Below are 20289 nucleotides of genomic sequence, written 5' to 3'. Positions count from 1 at the left end.
GGTTTCTTGTGTTACGTATGTACTGTGGAAGGTCGTCCCAGGTTTTTCGTGGCTTGGTGAGAGAAGGAGGATCCTCCAAGTTTTCTTTTGTTGTAGGGTTTCGGTTCCAGGCGATATCAATGCTTGATCTGAGCGTTCTTGTTGGTTGATGTAGACACAGTTTGTCTCTCAGGAACTCAGCGCCTTCGTTGTGTACCACTCTGTGCGTGATCCACATTGTTTTGAATTTTATTTGTTGTTTTATTGGTAGCCAATGTAGTGTTTTCAGCGCTGGTGTGGTGTGTTCTCTTTGGGGTAGTTTCAGAAGCAGCCTGGCTGCCGCATTTTGAATGCGTTGTAGTTTTTTTTTTAAGTCGTTTCGGCATGCCTAAGTATAGGCTGTTGTCATAGTCTACTTGGGTCATGACTAGGGCGATTATGGGGGTTGTTTTGTTGGCAAACGATAGGAATGGTAGGATCCTCTTTGCTGCTCGCAGGTGGAAGAAGCTTTTCTTGAGAAGGACGTTTACTTGTGGCTCTAGCGTAAGATTAATGTCCATCAGGACCCCCAGGTTTTTTACAATCAGCGAGGGTGCTGGGGCTGTCCCGCGTTCCCTTGACCAAGGGATGAAGTGGTTTTCTCCTCCATTTTTTGTGACGATCATTATTTCTGTTTTGCCTGGGTTGATTTTGAGGCAGTTGGAGTTCATCCAGAGGAATACATTGCGGAGGGAGTTTTCTAGCGTCGAGTTAATTTCCGGGTTGTCTTGTATTTTGAAGATTATCTTTCTATCGTCGGCGTAGTTGTAGCAGGTGAGGCCATGGCTTTTGATGATTCTGATGAGTAGATACAGGTAGATGTTGAATAGTAGCAGGGAGAAGGAGGATCCTTTTGGTACTCCACAGGTGGAATCTCTCGGGCTAAATTTGTAGGGTTTCATCCATACGGTTTCCGTTCTGTTTGTTAGGAAAGATTTGATCCATCGTAAGGCAGTGTCTGTTATTCCCAGTCCTTCTAATCTCGTTATGAGGGTTTCGTGCTTAACTGTGTCGACGCTGCTGATAGGTCTAGGAGTATCAAGGCAGTGCTGTTGTCCGAGTCTGAGTTCATTTTTAGATTGTCCCATATTGAGCTGATTCCGTTCCTCCCATTGGTCTGAAGCCAACTTGTGCTTGGTCTAGTAGGCCATGCTCTTCTATGAAGTCTTGGGTCGTTTTGTATATGTAAATTTCGAGCAGTTTGGCTGTGGATGGGATGTTGGAGATGGGTCTGTAGTTGGAGAGGTCCTCTACGTTTCCCGCTGTATCTTTGAGTAGTGGCCTGATGTATGCAGTTTTGAAGGTAACTCTTTTGGCTTCAATGCCTGTGGCTTTGTTTCCGCGAGAGATAAAGTGTGTTCCTTTAGTGAGGGCTGTGCATTTTATGACCGCTATGGCCAATGGGAGTTGTAGTGCCTTGATGAGTCTGTCCAATAAGGACACATGATGTATTGGGGAGCCGTCTGCATAGAGATAGCCCCCCCTTTTTTCCAACGTGAAAGCCATGCATGTACGGTTGCCGTCACATAGGCGGAGTCACTGTATACCATCACTTCCTGTCCTTCATGTTTCTGAAGCGCGACAATAAGCACTACTAATTCTGCTGCTTGTGCTGAAAAGTGAGATGGTAGTCTTGCACTCGCCGCTACTTCAAATCCACCATTTAATCTGTGTCTTACTACTGCAGAGCCTGAATGCCTTTCCCCACTAGTCTGATCAATTTTCAATAAAAAGAATTTCCCCTCCTGCCAAAGCATTTTATTTCACACTGGGTATATTATCATAGAATTCAACGTCATTTGCACTGTCATGCACATGATAAACTTCTTCTACAGGTTCAGCCACAAACGTAGCTGGGTTCAATGTTTTACTTCTTACGATTTTAATCGCTGGATTGGAAATCATTACTTCATAAGCAGAAGCTCTTTGGGATGCTAACGCACCCTTGGGTTTCTCTAAAATGGCAAATAAGGCATGCTGCAAGTAAATAGTCATAGAACAGCCCATGACAATACTTGTGGACTTCTCAATTGCGAATGCGGCAGCCACCAAAGATTGTTCGCACGGGAAGTGTCCTCTCATAACTGGGTCTAAGATCCTTCTGTAATATGCCTAAGGTTTGTATCCCTATGTGTTCCTTTGTGTAAGCACCGCTGTCATGACTGCCCCATTTGTGTGAAAAAATAGAGAAAATTCCTTGCCATAATTGGGAATCCCTCAAACTTGAGCTATACAAATAGCTCTTTTCAACTCCTCAAATCCTTCCTCCATTTCTTCAGTCCATTCTATGTTTACCTTACCACCTTGTGCTTTCTTTAATGCTTGCAAAAGTGGCTTGGTATATGTGCTGTAATCAAACACCCAGGCTCTGCAATAATTACACAAGCCCACCAACTGTTGCATCTGTGTTTGGTTTCAGTGTTTTCATAATTGCCTCAGCCCTTTCAGGTGTCACCTTCTTCCCTTCATGTGAAATTAACTGACCTATGTACAACGCCTCTTCCTAGCAATACTGTAATTTCTCCTTGTCCTCCTTATATCCTTTGCTTGCTAAAATAGTCATTAGCTGGACAGAGTCTTGCCTACACTCATCCTCTCTTGCTCTGCAAATCAATATGTCATCTAGGTACTGTATCAATTAACTTTTAAGATCAATATTTCCTAGTTCTATCTGTAGGACCCTGTTAAAGATTGATTGGGACTCACAGTACCCTTGAGGCAAACAAGTATGTTTTAGTCTTTTTTGTCTAAAGGTGAAGGAAGTCGGGTCTTGTGAGTCCTTATGCAGCGGGATGCCGAGTTTCAACTGGGATGCTGCACAATATTGTCGCAGGATTATGAACTAAAGGAAACTGCCTCTACAATCTGGTTAAGTGGTCGCAAATCCTGGATAAATCTCCATGATCCCCCTTTAGATTTTTTAATCGGATTCACTGCGGTATTGCACGATTACTCAGATGTTAACAGGATCCCCTGATTCACCAGTGCTGAAATAGTTTGGAACATACCTTCATCAGCTTCTCGGCACATGGGGTACTGCTTTCCCTTTGGGTAAAATTGCTCCTAGTTTAAGCTATATTTTAATCTCTCCTATTCCCTTCAATAAACCTATGTAATAGGGCCCTGTGGTCCATAGGACACTTGGCACCTTTTCTAGATCTTCCTGAAAAAATGCTGGTTGTTGCCGCACTATCGCCATTCGCTGTGGGATTTTACGCTTCTCGATCATTATCCAGTGTGTAATGCTCATAAAAAACACCACTTTGTCCTCCATACATTCGTCTCTGATCATATCTTCATCTGTTATGTCAGTCAATCTGTACTCCTCTTCAAGGGTTATCGCTGTTCTCCATGATCTACCTTCGTCATCCACCCCTTCAAGCATTGCTATCAGGCCTCAAACTATAGCTGCTTCCAACTCTATAGGAATAGTCTGTCCATCTTCCTCATTCATAGGTATTCGTGGTCTAAATGCAAATTTGTCAGGTATCCTCACAATCTTCCCTACCAGACCAGTTAGCCATGTCAGCAAAATGCTTACTCCATACAAAAGACTTCTGGATCTACTGGGACGCCTCGCAGAGCTACTTGCCCTGTGAACTCCAGTATGTACTCTCCAACACTTAAATAGTGTATTCCTGGAGTGGAGCACATTATTCTTTGATCAGTAAATGAAATAGTCATGTTAAGTTTTGTCATCAACTCTCTCCCTGAAATGTTAACTGTTGTCTGTCGTGAATATAACAAAGGAACATACAAGTCACATTCCCCTATAGAGACTGGTAATTTGTCAGTAAAAGGAACTAGATTTGTAGCTCCAGAGAACCCTTGAGCATTCATGGCAATGCCTGACATTGGGTATTTCCCCTCCCGTATACATGAGCGAGTTGCCCCAGTGTCTTCTAGAAAAGAAACGATTTGCCCCCTATCGTCATATTGACCCTTGGTTCCTCTTGGGGGTCTGGTGTCACAGATAGTACTGAATACATCAGGTAACCCTGTGAGCTGTCCTATGGAGGGTACAAGCTCATCCCCGTCCCAGTGAAAGGATTCCTCCAACCACAGGGATGTCTCCTCTTCTAGGCATCAATACTTGTCCTGTGTTTGCATATTGTTGTGTCTGCATAGGTGCTTGTTGTGATTGTCCTTGTGGCGGGTGCATTTGTACTTGGCCCTGCTGTTGCGATTGCTGTATTTGCAATGCCTGTACCCGATAGGATGTGTGATCCTGGGCAAAGCCCTCTCTCGTTTCTGTGCTATATGGTGGTGGGTAACCTATCCCCCTCTTGGAACTGGCCATTTTGTACACTGCCTCGGCTTCTGCACACGCATGCAATATGCCCTGTTATTCTGCAAGTCCAACACACTGGGGGGTGGCCTTCTGACAAACCCTCCTTGGTTATATCCTCCATGAGCACCCTGGTTCTCACTCTGTGTGTTTTGGAATCCACCTTGGTTGTTATGAAATCCTCCTCCTCTTCCCCTAAAACCCATACCTCTGCCTCATGGAGCCAAACCCATACCCATCTTGATCCCTCTGGCGTGAAGTATTCGCCTGTGATGTACCTATTGCTTCCTGTATTCCCAATGCTTCTCCACTTGTCAACACCGTCCCTTCCATGGCAAATTTTGACAATTCATTCTGAACTAATTTAGCTTCTGCAATTTTTCTATTTTCATCCTTCTTTTTATTCTTCTCCTCTAATTACCGACAATGATGTACTGTTGTCAATTGTATCTCAGCACATGGCTTCTCTTCCATCCACACTTGTCTTTTCATCTGTCTTTGTACTGGTTCTGGCAACCCTTGACTTAAAATATGATAAAATAGTGCGACTGTCTTTTCCCACAGCTTGTGAGTTTCAAGCTGCCATTTCTCCTGAATATCCTGAATGTAAGCAATATGGTCTTCATCTTCCTTCATTTGTTGGGTCATAATTGCACTCATATCTGATGAGATCCCTCCAAACATCTGCTCTGCAATTATTAAATGGCGCGCCATCATGCACTGAGTTTTGCGCAGTTACACTTGAGTACCTCACTCTTCTCCATATGTCGTCTGCCCTCTCCCCAAGAATACCTGCCAGGAGACTTTTTATCTCTCCTGTGGCTCGCGTGTTTCCCCTGTCATTTTCTCTGATTCATATATCCATTTCCCAGCCCCCGAAGTCAAACTATAGAGCTTTCATTTTAAATTATCCTTATCCATCTGCAGCCATGGAATGTATTGTGGCCTTTCTCCCCCCTTCACTAGCAAGGGGACCTGTGTGAACCCCATCCCATAGTCGGACCCCACTATTAGTCTATCTATGGCAGGGGTAATCGTCCCTATTCGCCTTCTTGCTGGTAGTGACCTTAACCTGCTTTCACATGGTGGAGACTCTCCCTTCTCACTATATGATTATCCTCAAGGACGCTCAGGATATACTATGGGAACTGGTGTTCTTTTTCGTTTGAATGTTCCAGATCCAACCATTTACTTCCTTGTCCATCTGTCAGTTTCCCGGTGGGGGGTGAGGGGGTTGGGGGGACACGCACCCTCTCCTTCTGCCTCACAACCTGATCCTCTTTGCTCATCTGACATTTCTAGACCCCAACTAGTGTGACTATCATCCTCATCTCGGTCTAAATCTAGTCTACTTAAGAACAACGCTCAGTGTTCACTAAGGAGCAAATTTTCTTCTTCAATTTGTGGTTACGGTATCACAGATAAATTACTGCTCCCTTGAGTTCCATACTTGCTATCTTGTTTTAATTGTTGATAGACCTTATTGATCCTTTCTACAATGCCTTCCGCATCATATCTTTCTTCTTCTAGCGCTACTCTATGTGCTGCTGTCGTTACTTCCTTTATCGGGGGAGAATCTCTCCCACTCTATCCCTTCATATTTATGCAATCAGCCTCATTTGTTCCTTTAGGATGAGACTGACATACAAACCTCATTGTCTCCTATTCTGCTCTATTTCTTTGTCTACTTCCCTTCGCTTTCTCGTGTCCCTTCTAGCTTTTTCTTCCTTTTGCCTTTGTTCTTCCCTCCTTACTCCTTCTCTTCATTCCTCTTCTTCTCTGGAACCTTTTGTCTTTTAATCTTTGTGTGTTTTTCTCCTCTCTTTCCTTTCTGTCCCTTTCTTCTGTCGCCCTTTGTCTATTGTCATACTTCCTGTGTTCCTCTGCCCGTTTTTCATCTTTGTCTTGTTTTTCCTTATAAATCTGTTCCCGTGGCTCCCTGTTCTTCCTTACTTATTCATCCTCCCTCAATCTCTTTTCTCGTTCTCTGTCCTTCCTTTCTTGCTCGTCCTTATTGTCTCTCTGCCTAAACTCCTCGATGCTTTTCCCATCTAGCTTGAGTAGTATCTGTCCTCCCATCCATGAGTTCTGTACGAGCGTTAACTCGTCAGCCATGTCCTTTTCTCCCTTCCATCGCTTAATTTCTCGATCGATGTCTGTTGATAAATTTGACCCGTCACTTCTTTCTTCCTTATCTCGTATAAACTTACAAGCGTCTTCCTTTCTTTTACTCTCTTCTGGACTATCGTCACTACGGTAAGCAGGGGGTTCATATGTCGGGTTACTATACCCTGCCGCTGCCTTTAACTCCTTTAAAGGATAAACTCCTATCTATTATAGATTTATATTTTTACTTTCGGGCAAGGTAAGAGGAGCAGAGGGCTCAACGCCCTCTCCCTTATGCTGATTAAGCATCCACTCCTCCGGTGGTAGGTCCTCTTTTTTCTCTTGTTTTGTTACATCTTCCAAAGTTCTAAAATTGCCAGTCTTTTCTCTAATTTCTTTCCTGTGTCCCCAGCGTGCACGTATGGGGTCATGTGTTGCAATACCGCTTTTGACAATGATCCCCCTTGCGGCCATGGCATGAACATTTTATCCGCTGAGCCCTTTACCCATTCTGCACTATACTGTTTGAGCTTGGGCGCATGTTTTGGCAGTGTCTTACAAAGGTACATGAGAAGAGTGTCTTCCATAATGACAAGTCTCAATTGACTGTTGATACTTACCAGATCGTTAAATAAACCTTTTATTTTAACTCAAATTGCCACTTTTTAACATTTAAAACAACAAATATGAGCATACACATCAATCGCCGCTCAATCCTCCTTTGTTTCACTTACCTATGTTTCTTCAGATTGGCACTAATCGCTGACTACAGCTTAACTTAAACACTGTTACTTCCAACTTTTCACAGTTCTTTCAATTTCTTAATACTTCATACAACAAACAATACTTAATATACTCATACATTACACATTAATAACCCCTGAGATCACCTTCCCTTCTTTATTAATCATTTATAATAAGGGGTATACTTCTCTTGCCTCTACTTATTTTACCCTATACAGGATTTAAGACATCACCTTTCACGGTCTGGACCGCGTATATTCTCTATTTTATCCCTACTCCCGTTGGAGTTTGAAATGTCTTCTTCCAATTCCCTTGAACTAGGATTTCTGGGCGCTATCTTTGTCGGCTTAACATTTCCCGTTACTCAAAATTTCACAATCCTGCCCCTTTATATTGCCATTTCCCTTAGTCTACTTAGATTTGTTAATCGACTTGAAGCCTTCAGTATTGACTCCTCCTTCAATCCGACCACTTCGCTTTCCGCCCGCAGAGCGCCTGTGGAAACCGAGCAGGGATTTCTTCGAAGGGGGACCTGCCCACCGTCTCGATTCTTCTTGCAAGTTTATTTCTGTCGGCCGCTTTCCACAGAAAACTCTGTGATCTTCTAGCTAATGGCAGACAATACCCAATCATCAGAAATATTGGAGCAAAACTAGTTTGGATCTTTAAACCATCCGCACTGCTACCACGTGACCATATGGCCCTTTAGGAACATGCATATGTAATGGATGGGATCACACCAGAATCATTCTGAGTCCAAATAACGTAACCAACTCAGGAAGATGGCAAAATACTGTTTTATTAGCAATTATCTAATACAGGGAGGTTACAACGAACATCAACGGACGTATGCCCAGTCTCTCAATGATCTTTACACAAAATATGTTTTTTATATGAAAAATACATCAGAGTGACATCATACTATGTGGCAATAATGAAAAAACATATCAAGGGTCAAGATTGTTTAAGGGAGACATCTAAGTATACTTTTCTATAGGAGCTAGGATTGTTATTGGTTGTCGATTATCATGTGGACAATTTATGCCTACCTCTAAAAAAAGATGCAATTTCAGAAACATTAGATGCACAGTTTCTCACTGGTCGTCAAACTATAAGGTCCTTTGTTATATGGACTAATACAATTGGTTGGCAAGCTTGTGCCACATCTGGAACATTCGGTTAATTTAGCAGCACGTAAGCCAAGACCCAGGTTCAGGGAGATGAAACATGAAGCTACCTAATCACCCATTTAGCCCAACATCTCTAATCCCCCATGCCTTCTGCCATGAAATTGTCTTTGTACTTGCCCTTGCAGAATATCCTTGTCTTTGAAAATGCACCGGAGTGAGGGCACTCGCTAATGTGTCTGAGACTTCAAGTTCAAGCTCTATTTCCATCCTTGGCTCACGTGACAGGAGACCACGATTTGGTCCATTTTGCAGCTTTTAAATGCTGTAAATGAATTAAAGTTTGGCATCCTTTGTGTTCTATCTTGCACCTTAATGCGAGTAGATTCATCCTCTGCACACTCGTTCTTCTTCAGAACACATAACTGACCTTGCTTATTGAATCTTGACTCCAGGCCAGGCAGCCTTGCCCTACAGCTTCATGAGCCTATTTTTCTTGCTGTGACACAGTTTTCGATTCTAGCATCATGGCATCTGGCCTACTAAATTCATGATACCAATATCCAGTTTCTATACAATGGCGGCTTCGCCTGCATTCTATTCAATACTCATAGCCAGCTTCTATGATGACTTAATCTACCTTGCATTTCAGCAACTGTACCTTTATTTAACAGTTGTTTTTCTGCAGCACCTCAAGCACATGTAATCTTCCTTTTCTATATCGGGAAACTCACTCGGTTTCCTTACGTCGCCATTAGTTTCTTCAGGATCATCATCATCTTTAGCCAGTATCTTGAGACGTCATGCACACTTCTTTATGATGTCATGAATTCATTGGTTAGCTTCTTTTCACACTCCTTCAGGTATTTCTTCCTGCAGGTTATCATCACGTCGAGGATAGATGTATGCAGTGTTTATATTGAATATTTTATAAAGAATGAGCATATATTGAATAATTTAGAATTATATTTTGTATAGAGAATGCATTTAGGGGTGGGGTAAAGGGTTAAATATATTTGGGAAATGGTTGGGGTGGGTTTTTAGGGATGGGAAACAGGCATTTTTGGGGAACCGCCCCGTAAAAAGTGCATTCTCTATAAAAATGTTTGTTGTAGAATTTTCAATCTATGTTCATTCTTTATACAATATTTCAGTATAAGGACATGTAACCGGATACATTCGGTAGGGTTGTCTCAATGGGTATCTTCTTTGAAACACTCGCTGCAATATTGGTATTATGGCTGATGTTAGGCACAGCACGATTTCCTGTCTCCAATACACAGGAGGTGGGGGGCGGGATCTCCTGCAGCTGCACTTAGCTGCTCCTCTACATAGTTATTGGACATCTGTATGGCACCTATACACACGTGTTTCCATGCAGCCAGAAGACACGATTGAAGGGGGGCATGGGAATCACAAAAGTAGAATAACAGAAACAATTATATTGGCCATGTGACAATCCTAATGTGCAAGTGCATGACAAGGTGGTTATTGCAGGGGGGTAGAGGGAGAAGTGCAGGAGTGTGGTGCCCTCGGGGTAGGGGCAGTCAGGTGCTGGGCAGGACAGGCAGCAAGAGCCATGGGAAGAGGGGGGAAGGGAAGGATGAGTGCGATGGACAGGGCGGACCAAGGGATAGTCTGGGAAAGGGAGTCCGTGCTGGTTAGGGATTCTGGAGGACTGCAGGGGTGGTCTGGCCCATGTATGACTCTGAAAGGACCAGGCACAGTCACACCAGCAGAGGGAGAGTCAGCAACTTCGGTTTATGAGGATGGAGTGGTTGACTGTGTCAAAGGCGGAGGAAAGATCGAGGAGGATCAGAACAGAGGGTGGTGTTAGAGTCCATGTTAGAGAGTAGATCTTCACAGGTGTTCAGGAGAGAGGCTTTCGTGCCAGACTGGTGGTCCTGGAGGCAGAGAGCAACTTCAGTGTGGAGGGTCAGTTGGGGGAGATAAACAGCTTCTCCATGAGTTAGCCCAAAAAAGGGGCTATAGAGATAGAGCGATAGTTAGCCGGGCCAGATGGGTCAGCAGACAGCTTTGTTAGGAGAGGGTGCACACAGGTGTGTGCTTAGGGGGTTTGGGGAAGGAGCCAGTGGCAAATGAGTAGTTACAGAGGTCAACTACAGAGTAAGATCGCTGTTTTGTTCTCCCCTGTTCCCCTCCCTTGCCTTGTTGCGCTCTGACACACTTGTGTACGAGCGCGATAGAAATAAAATATCAATCAAACCAAGGCTAGGGCGAGAGAGGCAATATTATCCTTGATGGTTCTGGAGGAGCAGGGGAGCACCTGTTTAGAGGAGACTTTCATAGAGCGGACAACTCTAGAGATCTCATCAGGTGCAATGGGAGAGATAGAGGAGAGTATAGTGGTCAGGGGGGGCAATGGAAGTGAGAAAGGGATGGGGTGGGGGTAGCAGATGACAGATAGGGCAGGATGTCAAGATTTGTTGAGGAAAAGTGGGCAGCCACTGCAGAGCTGAGGGTCTGGGAGGGAGAAGGAGAGGGGGAGACTGCAGTAGGATTGGAAAGTTCCTTGCAGATTTCAAAGAGTTCAGCTGTGTTATTGGTGGCTCTAGAGATGCAGTCTTGGGCATGAGCCATCTTCTTGGAGCAAATGGAGAGACGATATTGCCTTTGGCGAAGGCGGCCGGGAAGTTTGTCGGAGGATGAGCTAAATGCCCTCACTTCCGCAGTGTAGCTTTGCACTTGTGTTTCAAAGCCGCCAAGTCGGAGTCATACCAAGAGTTGCTTTTGGGGGCAGGCTTCATGCGGATTATCATGACAGGTGCAAGGATGTCCAGGGTGTTAGATATTGAGAGATGGAGATTAGCTAGAATAGAGTCAGAAAGAGAGTCAAATGAAGGAAGGGGGTAGAAGGTATGTAGGGAGAGGCAAATACAGCCACTGACACACATTCATTGGTTAAATGACGGCGAAGGAGGATGGCAGTGCGGGCGGAGGCATCATTAGGGGAGAAGGGAGGTCAAGGTGGGAAGAGAGGAGAGAGTGGCCAGAACAGGAGAGAGGGGGTAGTAAGAGGGTTGGAGAGAGGGGTGTCTGTTGAGATGAGAGCAACCAAGATGAGTCCGGCAGAGTGGGTTGGGCCAGGGGGAAGGATAGTGAGGGAAAGAATGTTGCAGAGGTCATGAAAGAGAACAGAGGCCGGCCCATTCTGAGAGGAAGAGGGAGGTCGGTCCAGGGGGCCTGTAGATGGTAGCGAGAGGAAGAGAGAAGGTAGGCGAGACAGAAAGCCTGCTGACTAGGCTGTCAAAGGAGGAGGAGGTTTGAGTGGGGATGATGGAGACAGGAACCCACCCACTCAGGGAAGATCAGAGCCACCCCACCACCAGGCTGGTAGGACCTGGGAATGAACAGTATCTTGTAGCCCTCAGGGAGAAGAGTGTCAAAATCAGTGACAGAGCTGGCCTTGAACCACATCCCAGTGAGAGCCAGGACATCAAGTTCTTCAAGGAGGTGACAGATGTCAGAGGAGCATTTGATAGCAGAGCGAGAATTGAGGGGAGCTAAGTGAAGCTGGTTGCCCCCTTTAAAAGATTTGCCAGTGGGAGCACTGGGGTGGGTGCCACTTCTCATGGGGGCATGACAGAGAGGGGGGAAATTGAGGAGAGATGGAAGATGCCTGTCAAGAAGGAGGATGTGGGCTGAGAGTCCTTCGCCATGATAGTGACATTGTGATAGACATTAGTGGTGCATTTGGAAGATGCCAAATGAGTCAAGAGAACCTCCCATCTGCTGCCGCCAGAAATGGGTGAGGAGAAAAAAGGGGACAGAACAGAGACCATATGAGGGGGGTCTATAAATTAGATGAAGGAACAGCAAAGAGAATGTCAGTGATAGTCTGGAGGAAGCATTGATTTAAGTGTCTGTAATGGGCAGACCAGGTTTGTAACTCAAGAGTGCCTTTTAAGTTTCTTCCTTCCAAACTTTGTGAGAGAGGGAGGATAGGTGATTGAGAAGCAGTTAGAGAAGATCGGGGTGACGGAGAGCAACATGGGGGCCGAGACAAGAGGGGAGGGGGAATCAGAGGATAGCAGGGCAGAGGGTCAGAAGCACTGTGCAACAATAGAATCTCACCCAGTGACCAAGCAGACAAAAAATCTGTGACCACGCTGGATTTACAGATCATTAACAGATTGGAAAGCACACCTAAGTTCGAATTTTGCCAGAAAGCAGTACAAAATGGTGGATGCACAGTTGGAAGCACACCTAAAATCGAAATTTGCCAGAAAGCAGTACAAAATGCTGGATGCACAGTTGGAAGCACACCTAAAATCGAAATTTGCCAGAAAGCACTAAAAAGCAGTTCACAATGGCGGATGCACAGTTGGAAACAGACCAGACAATAGAAACAGGGTTTAAATTATTTGTTTTCTATTTTTTGACCATGCCCTTAAGAAAGCAGTAGGGAAGCAATCAGCATAAGGCATATCACGATGCATAGTACAGTTGGTGCAGATTAGAGGTTCAAGATTAGGTAGGTAGGAAAAGGAACAAGCAACAATTTGAACAGTCATAGTATCCAAGGAAGGTGGGAGGACCAATGTGATCTATATTGCTTACCAGGGTAATTGCAGTCAAGATTGTGTTTGTGGACTGCGCATGCGCGAGCCGCGCATGAGGAGCTAACTGCATCAGGCTCCCGGCGGCCGCCGAAAATATCCTGAAAAAGACTCCGTTTTCCAAATACACCCGACCTCTGAGAGCATCGACTCGGTGGCGTACGCACTCAGGCAACAACTGCTGCAACCTGGGGCACAATCGGACCCGGGACGCGAGACGCGGTCCTGGGCCCGCCAACGCGGGACTTGCCGCCATTGCTGTGTGACTGAGAGCGGCCGCTCCGCCCCTCCCCCCTGGGCTATCGTGGTGTGGGCGCATCAGAGACGTCAGGCGACGGCGATACACCGGCACCTGCAGGCTACTGCACGGAGCCCCTTACTCCCTGCTGACGAGCACCCGAATCGCGGCACGGCTGCCGCCGATGGCCTACGCTTGGGGCTGCTGCGACCCCATCCCTTGGGGAGGAACCGCGACGGCCAGACATCTGCAATGCGCTGGGCGACCAGACTCCCTACGCGGCCAGACCGGGCAACACAAACTGGGACGAGGCACGGGGCTGGAACCCCTCCACCCTCCGCCCCGCCCCCATCAGCGAGACTGCAGCACCTGGGGTTGAGTCGCGATGCAGACACAGGCAATGCGGCGCCGCGCTCCCCCAATGACACCAACAAGGTACGTGCAACCTTCCCCCCACCCAACCCTGCGAAACAATGGGACAGCGACCCGCACAAAGGAGGCAGCACACCCTCTCCCGCAATATAGCACAAGATCCACCCCGGCGGGGGGGGGCGGAACAGAACAGAACGAGGGGGACCGAGGACGCTCTCCTCCCCCACCAGTATAAGCACCCTGCACCGGTGACAACGCCAGCAACTTCACCCCCACACTGTGACACTGTTCAAAGGTCCAGAGGACTGGCCACAAGGTGGCATCTTTGGGACGCGGCCGTTGGGGGGACGAAGACCCTTGATGCAGGGCCCATAGCCCCACAAACATAAATCACTGGACACACAACCCCACAAGGGGGGATAACTCCTGGTGAGACCTCGCAGGGTGGTACCCCCCAAACTCTACTGGATCATCCCAGACCAAGGATCCGTGGAACCATTAACGCTAGGGGACTGCATCGCCACCCTGCAATTAACGGTCTCAGGGGAGATACCACTCATACGGTGGTGTACGCAGTGAGGGCTCAGTGACCAGCGTCGGGAACTACGGCCCTCTGCACGTCGATACAAAAGATTGACGCCCGACGAGTCCACCCCAACTTGGTCCCCACGGTTTACCAGACAATCACCCATACCCAGTCCAACACCACAAGACAAGCGGACCAAAAGCTAAAAGATCAACTTGGCATCAACGAACAGGACTAAGAACCAACAAAAAACACTCAAGCTCAAAATGCTGCGCAAACGAATTGGACCAAAGGAAAGACAAAGAGCAGAAAGAACAAACACAACTGAACACCACCGATGACTCACAACTGCAGAACACACTGGCACAGACAGGAATGACAACAGAACTAGTGCTGAGAGAAGAGAGAAATCCCTCTACCTAACTCCATATCTCGCAAATAACCAGTCACTAGAACAAGCCAATCCAACATACAAATCAACAACAACAGCAACCAAATACAACCACGCAGAAGAAGAACGGACAATGCTAGAAATAACAAGAACGTAATCAATGCACTAACACCTTACATAAACAAAACAAGAGGACCGTCCATTCGACAGCCTTAAAATTTAGACGAGGAACCTGATGAAAACAAAAACCCAAGACTGAACCTAGAAGAACTTTTTGATGACACAGACACAACTGTACCAACATCTCAACAAGAGATTGACCTGGAAGAAAATCTCAACACCAGTCAGAAGACAACGCTGACACTAAAACCAAACTACACCTTTAAAATCCACTGCAACCTAATAAACACAAGATCCATGTCAAAACACTCAACAGAGATCTTTGGCCTTCTCTGCAACAACAGCATTGACATCCTATTCATCACAGAAAAATGGCTGGATGACAACTACGGAATCACACTCCAAAGCTGCCTCCCCACCAACTTCAAATGCTTTCAGGTAAACAGAAAAAAAGGAGAATGCCTCGCAATAGCATGCAAAGGACATCTGAAAGTAAAAACAGCCGAACCTCTTAACATCATCAACTGCGAAACCATGGTCATACACCTATCAGCGAATCCAAAAACAAACATCACATTCATTCTGGTTTTACAGACCACCGACACACGATGCAAATTTTGTCAACAACTTCGTAGAAGCCATCAAGCACGAACATCTAATATTCGTGGGGGACTTCAACATTTGGTTCGAAGAAAAACACACCAACTCTCAAAACTCATTGATTGGGCAGCTAAAAACCATGAAATTAAACAGTTGGTCAAAGGGGCAACACACTCGGCAGGACAGACCCTTGATGCAATCTTCGCCAAGAAAAAACTCATCACCACGGCACCACCGATACAAATACTGTGGAGCGAACATCTCATTATTCCATTTGTGATCACACTACCAACTCAAGTCTGCATCCAGCCCCCAAAGCTAACAACCATCAGAAAAAGTAACTGGAAAACCATCAAAGCAAGCAACCTAATGGAACAACTGGAGATGACCAAACCTTCAACTACAGAACTGGAGATGGAAGACCTAGACGGGAAAGCAGAGCTACTCCACAAATGGATTGCTGATACATTTGAAAACATTGCCCCGGAAAACCATTTACCCTCTCAAAATAAAGCGCAATGTCAAAATGGTTCACCCCACTACTAAGCACCATGAAAAAGAACAACAAGAAGCTGGAATTCGAATGGAGGAAAGAATACAACCAAGACAAGAAACCACTGTTCCAGAAACAAATCCATGCATACAAGAAGGAAATTCAAAAGGTGAAGAGAAGGCATTATAATGACAGAATCACCAATGCCACCAACATACAAAAAGAAATGTTCAACATCATAAAAGAAATGAGAAACACACCTGGTTGCAACAACACTCCAACCCCCTCAGAGAAACTTTGCAACAACTTGGCAGACCATTTCAAGCACAAAATCAACGACATACGATAAATCATACAAAACAAACCAACCAACCATAACACTCAACCAACCAGACCTAACGAAGAGCCACAGCACAAACTCCAAAACGTTCCTGAAATATTAGCAGAGGAATTCACCAAGCTGGTAAAACACAGCAAGAAAGCAGGACCACCCATGGATCCGTGCCCCCCTGACATCTACAAATACAACCTTGCACAAGAAACGCCATCACAATACTACAGAAACCTCCAAAATCTTTCACTCACAACAGGAACTGTATCACGATCCTTCAAAAGAGCATATATAAAACCGCTTTTAAAAAAACACAAGCGGCAACGTGGAAGTCCTCCAACTACAGACCAATTTCAAACATTCCCTACCCGGCAAAACTCCTACAATCCTACGCATACAAATGAACCCAAGAACATGTAGAAAAACACCACTTGCTAGACCACGCACAAGTCAGTTTCAGACCCGCAAGAGGAACAGAAATGGCACTACTATCCATCTGGGACGACCTAAAAACAAACGCAGACTCCAACACAACCTCAGCTCTGATTCTGCTCGACCTCTCCACAGCCTTCGTCACAGTAAGCCATGACACCCTAACCAAAAGATTGGAAGATATAGGTATAACAGACATTGCACTACTCTGGATTAAATCATTCCTAGCAGACAGAACAGAAACCGTATGGATAAAACCCTTCAAATCGACTCCACGAGTTAACGACTGTGGAGTACCATAGGGATCCTCACTGTCATCACTATACTTCAACATCTACCAGACTCCAGTAATGAGAATCTTCAAAAAATACAAAATTACATGCTACAACCACGCAGACGACACTCAAATGATCTACAAAATCGAAGACACTCAAGCCGATCGCTCAACCCTAATTGAGTGTCTAAAAGAAGTCTTTAACTGGATGAACGGCAACAACTTGAAAATCAACCCAGGAAAGACAGAAATCATGATTATATCCAAAAACCAAGAGAACAACACCTACATTCCCTGGCCGATAGAAATGGGAACCGCGCAGATGGAAACATCTGGGAGTCCTGATGAACAACACCCTAACCTTAGAACCACAAATAAATGCAATAATCAAGAAATGCTTCTTCCTTCTTCACACAACAAGAAGAATCTTACCTTTCCTCTCTTTCACCCACAAAACACTCGCAATCATCGCCCTCATCAGGTCAAGATTCGACTGCGCAAACAGCCTCTACCTCGGGATGCCAGAATACCTCCTGAAGAAACTACAATGCATCCAAAATGCAGCTGACAGACTCCTCCCCAAACTATCCAGAAGAGACCACATCACTCCAGCACTAAATATACTACATTGGCTCCCAGTCAAACATCGCATCACCTTCAAAACAATGTGCATAACACACAGAGCAATCAGCGGACAGGGAGCTGAATTCCTAGAAAAGAAAATAACAATCTACAAGCCAACGAGACTCCTCAGATCAAGAAATTAAATCCGCCTGGAACCAAAACCATATGCCAAGAAAAAACTAGGGGGCTCCTCTTTCTCCCACATGGCCACAAAAACCTGGAACAACATCCCGAAAGAAATAAGAAACACCAAAGAGCACCTACAATTCAGAAAACTACTAAAAACCTGGCTCTTCAACACTGCAGAATCACATTGAAACAACTAAACAATCAAACAGGAAACACAAAGAACAGGTTGACAGAAATTAGGATGGTACAAACACTCAGAACCGACTAAGGGAAACTCCTACAGTAACAATAGAGATGACGCTCGGTGGAATAAAACACAAGCGACAACCCCATGAGGACAAACATTTTGCATCCCAGCCCAACTCAATCCAAAACCTCACGGACTCCATGAACGCTACCAAGTGTCATACTTGGATGGAATTGTGAATGTTAGCAATTGCCACATTTGGACGGAGTTGTGGACGTTGGCATGCGTCGGGCCCGGATGGAGTTGTGAATGATGGCAGGTGCCACGCCTGGACATAGTTGCAAGTGTTGGCATGTGCCACGCTTGGATGGGATTGTGAACGGTAGCCTGCATGAATGACTGAATGGGATTGTGAATGTCGACCATTGCCACATTTGGATAGAGTAGTGGTTGTTGACTGATGCCGCGTCTGTACTGCATTGGGAATGCTATCGAGGACAGATTTGGATGGAATCACGAACACTAGCTTGCCTCACGTATTGACAGTTTTTTTAAAAGTGGGCAAGGGGCCAAGTTTGGACACAGTTGTGAATATTGGTGGCCATCATATATGGAAGGGATTGTGAATGGCGGCTGGTGCCAGATCTAGATAGAAATGCAGAGATATTCACACGCCACACCCAGAAAGAACGTGGAAATTTAGCACATTACTTCTAGACAGCAATGCCAATAACAACCCACTAACAATTTCACCCCTCTACATAGACCTCTCAAAATCTAACCAAACACAACAACAACCCAATAGCACAACAAACCTCAGAAACCTCACTACGCTGCAACAACAAAACAAACCACACATAGACTCGCACAACAGCACACAACGACTACCAGTTGGAAAACACCTCAAGCCCAGTGAACGGTGTTAACCCGTTTATTTCCACTAACTCACCCACCTGCCTTTCCAGAGCTACCAGAGCCCCAGGGGACCACTCCGGTGGTGATAGTGTGCGGTACAAATATCCTTTAACATTAACCTTTGGGTTTCAGATATGTGGCTAGAAAATACTCTTGTTGCCTATTGATGCTGTTACAGCACCACATTGGAAAACATCCACTTCGTGGTTTGAAATTCATCCACAAATAAAGTTAAACCAAATTTAGAAGTACTTAGGCAAAAGCTGAATATTATTAATATGCTCTTATTTTGACAACGCTAATTGTATTTTAAAATATTGTCCCCCACAAAATAGATAAACTGCAATGTAACCAATTGTGTTTCCGTTGCAGGTTGCAGATTGTGCTTGGGATGAAACGGTGAAGATTTATAGCCCATCCTGCCTTTCAGCTCATCCATAACCAACATCTTGAGCAGAGAATAGAAGCCGCTTTTGCTATTAAATGGAAGACTTGATACTACAAATTAAATTAAATTGTATTTTTACAGAAATATTGTTGATATTTCCATGCTGCCTGTGTAGCATTAATGTTTTATGAATGTAGAGATCTGTTTTAAGTATGTTGCTGATAACAATCACGGATTGTGTTTTTCTTGTTAAAGTAAAGTGTAAAGATTACAATTGCATTTGGACTGTAGAACCCACTCGCTGACCACCGTACCATCAATTGAAATTCATGCAATTCTTTTAATTTGTCCATGAGGACTGTTAATTTAAATTAATTTTTGGGAGGTTGTAATTTAAGGAATGTGGTTGATTGACAGTAAATGACATACTTTATAATGAGCCGCCTCCATTGACCTTTCATTCATCAGTTTCATTTGCAGACATGCACGTTACATGGTGGTTGTGACAAGTGGAATCCCCTTATAATTAGGATATGGTGAATGTGCAATAATATTTATCGCCACAGAGCTTCTTTACAATCTGTCGCTCTGTTTCTTAGTAACCCTCTGGCTCTCATGCTTCATGTGTTTTAGTCTGTATCTGCTCAGTTTATTTTTTTATCTGCACTTGTCAGGGGCTGCTCAGGGGCCCCCTGGGTAGGACTGGGAACTGCTATGCTGATATAAAGGGACCGGCAAACACATACAGCAGGAGGGTAAACAAGAAGGAAGAACAGACCAGGACATTCAGAACAATGCAGCCGGAAGAAAAGGCTGACCACCATGGTGAACAAGTAGGGAAAGGACCCATACACTGGACAAACAATGTGGAATCCCACTAGGGTCATACACAAGTCGGACTAGAGACTGACCACAGATATAAAGGAAGTCCAGTGCCTCTGTGCAAGTCACTCTTACCAGCACCATGCCCTGGAAGCCCATGGAAGGGGGAAGCAAAAGTGGCTTCTGTATCTCGACCTTAAGGCACAAACAAGACATGTACGTAAAACAGGACAAACCTATGTGGGTCCATTCAGAACATACAGTAGATGCCTTCTGAGAAAGCAGCACGCTTTTACATATAATGGACTACAGGTAGGACGAGACAAAAGAAAGGACAGAGATTGCCTCCTAGGGTATATGAGGCAATATCTGTTCTAAGGATTGTACAAAGGCACTGGTGTAGACTACATAAAACACTTACCTGGCAGACAGAGATTGCCTCCTAGGGTATATGAGGAAATCTCTGTTCTAAGGATTGTACAAAGGCACTGGTGCAGACTACATACAACACTTACCTGGCACTAAGAGCCCCAAAAGGGAAACAATAATTCAGAACAGGAAAGCAGCAGGAACTAAGAATGCAA

General features: G+C 45.0%; 1 protein-coding gene across 2 annotated transcripts in view; it reads left to right on the top strand.

Annotated features, from left to right (window-relative positions):
- Nucleotides 1-19322, top strand: part of PEX7 (peroxisomal biogenesis factor 7) — a 1557721-nt gene extending 1538399 nt beyond the window's left edge. For both annotated transcript variants that reach the window (XR_011268107.1, XM_069607655.1), the window contains one exon: nt 18868-19322. Coding sequence is in view for 1 of the 2 variants with exons in the window: in XM_069607655.1 (XP_069463756.1) it covers nt 18868-18936 (69 nt within the window). In the remaining variant the exon portion in view is untranslated. The remainder of the gene's footprint in view (nt 1-18867) is intronic.
- The last annotated feature ends 967 nt before the right edge of the window (nt 19323-20289 follow it).

The sequence above is a fragment of the Ambystoma mexicanum genome, chromosome 4q (assembly GCF_040938575.1).
Source record: "Ambystoma mexicanum isolate Mex_15411 chromosome 4q, UKY_AmexF1_1, whole genome shotgun sequence".
In the NCBI taxonomy this organism is placed as follows: domain Eukaryota; kingdom Metazoa; phylum Chordata; class Amphibia; order Caudata; family Ambystomatidae; genus Ambystoma; species Ambystoma mexicanum.
Note: the sequence above shows the minus strand (reverse complement) of the source record. Positions and strands in the feature narration are given on the sequence as shown.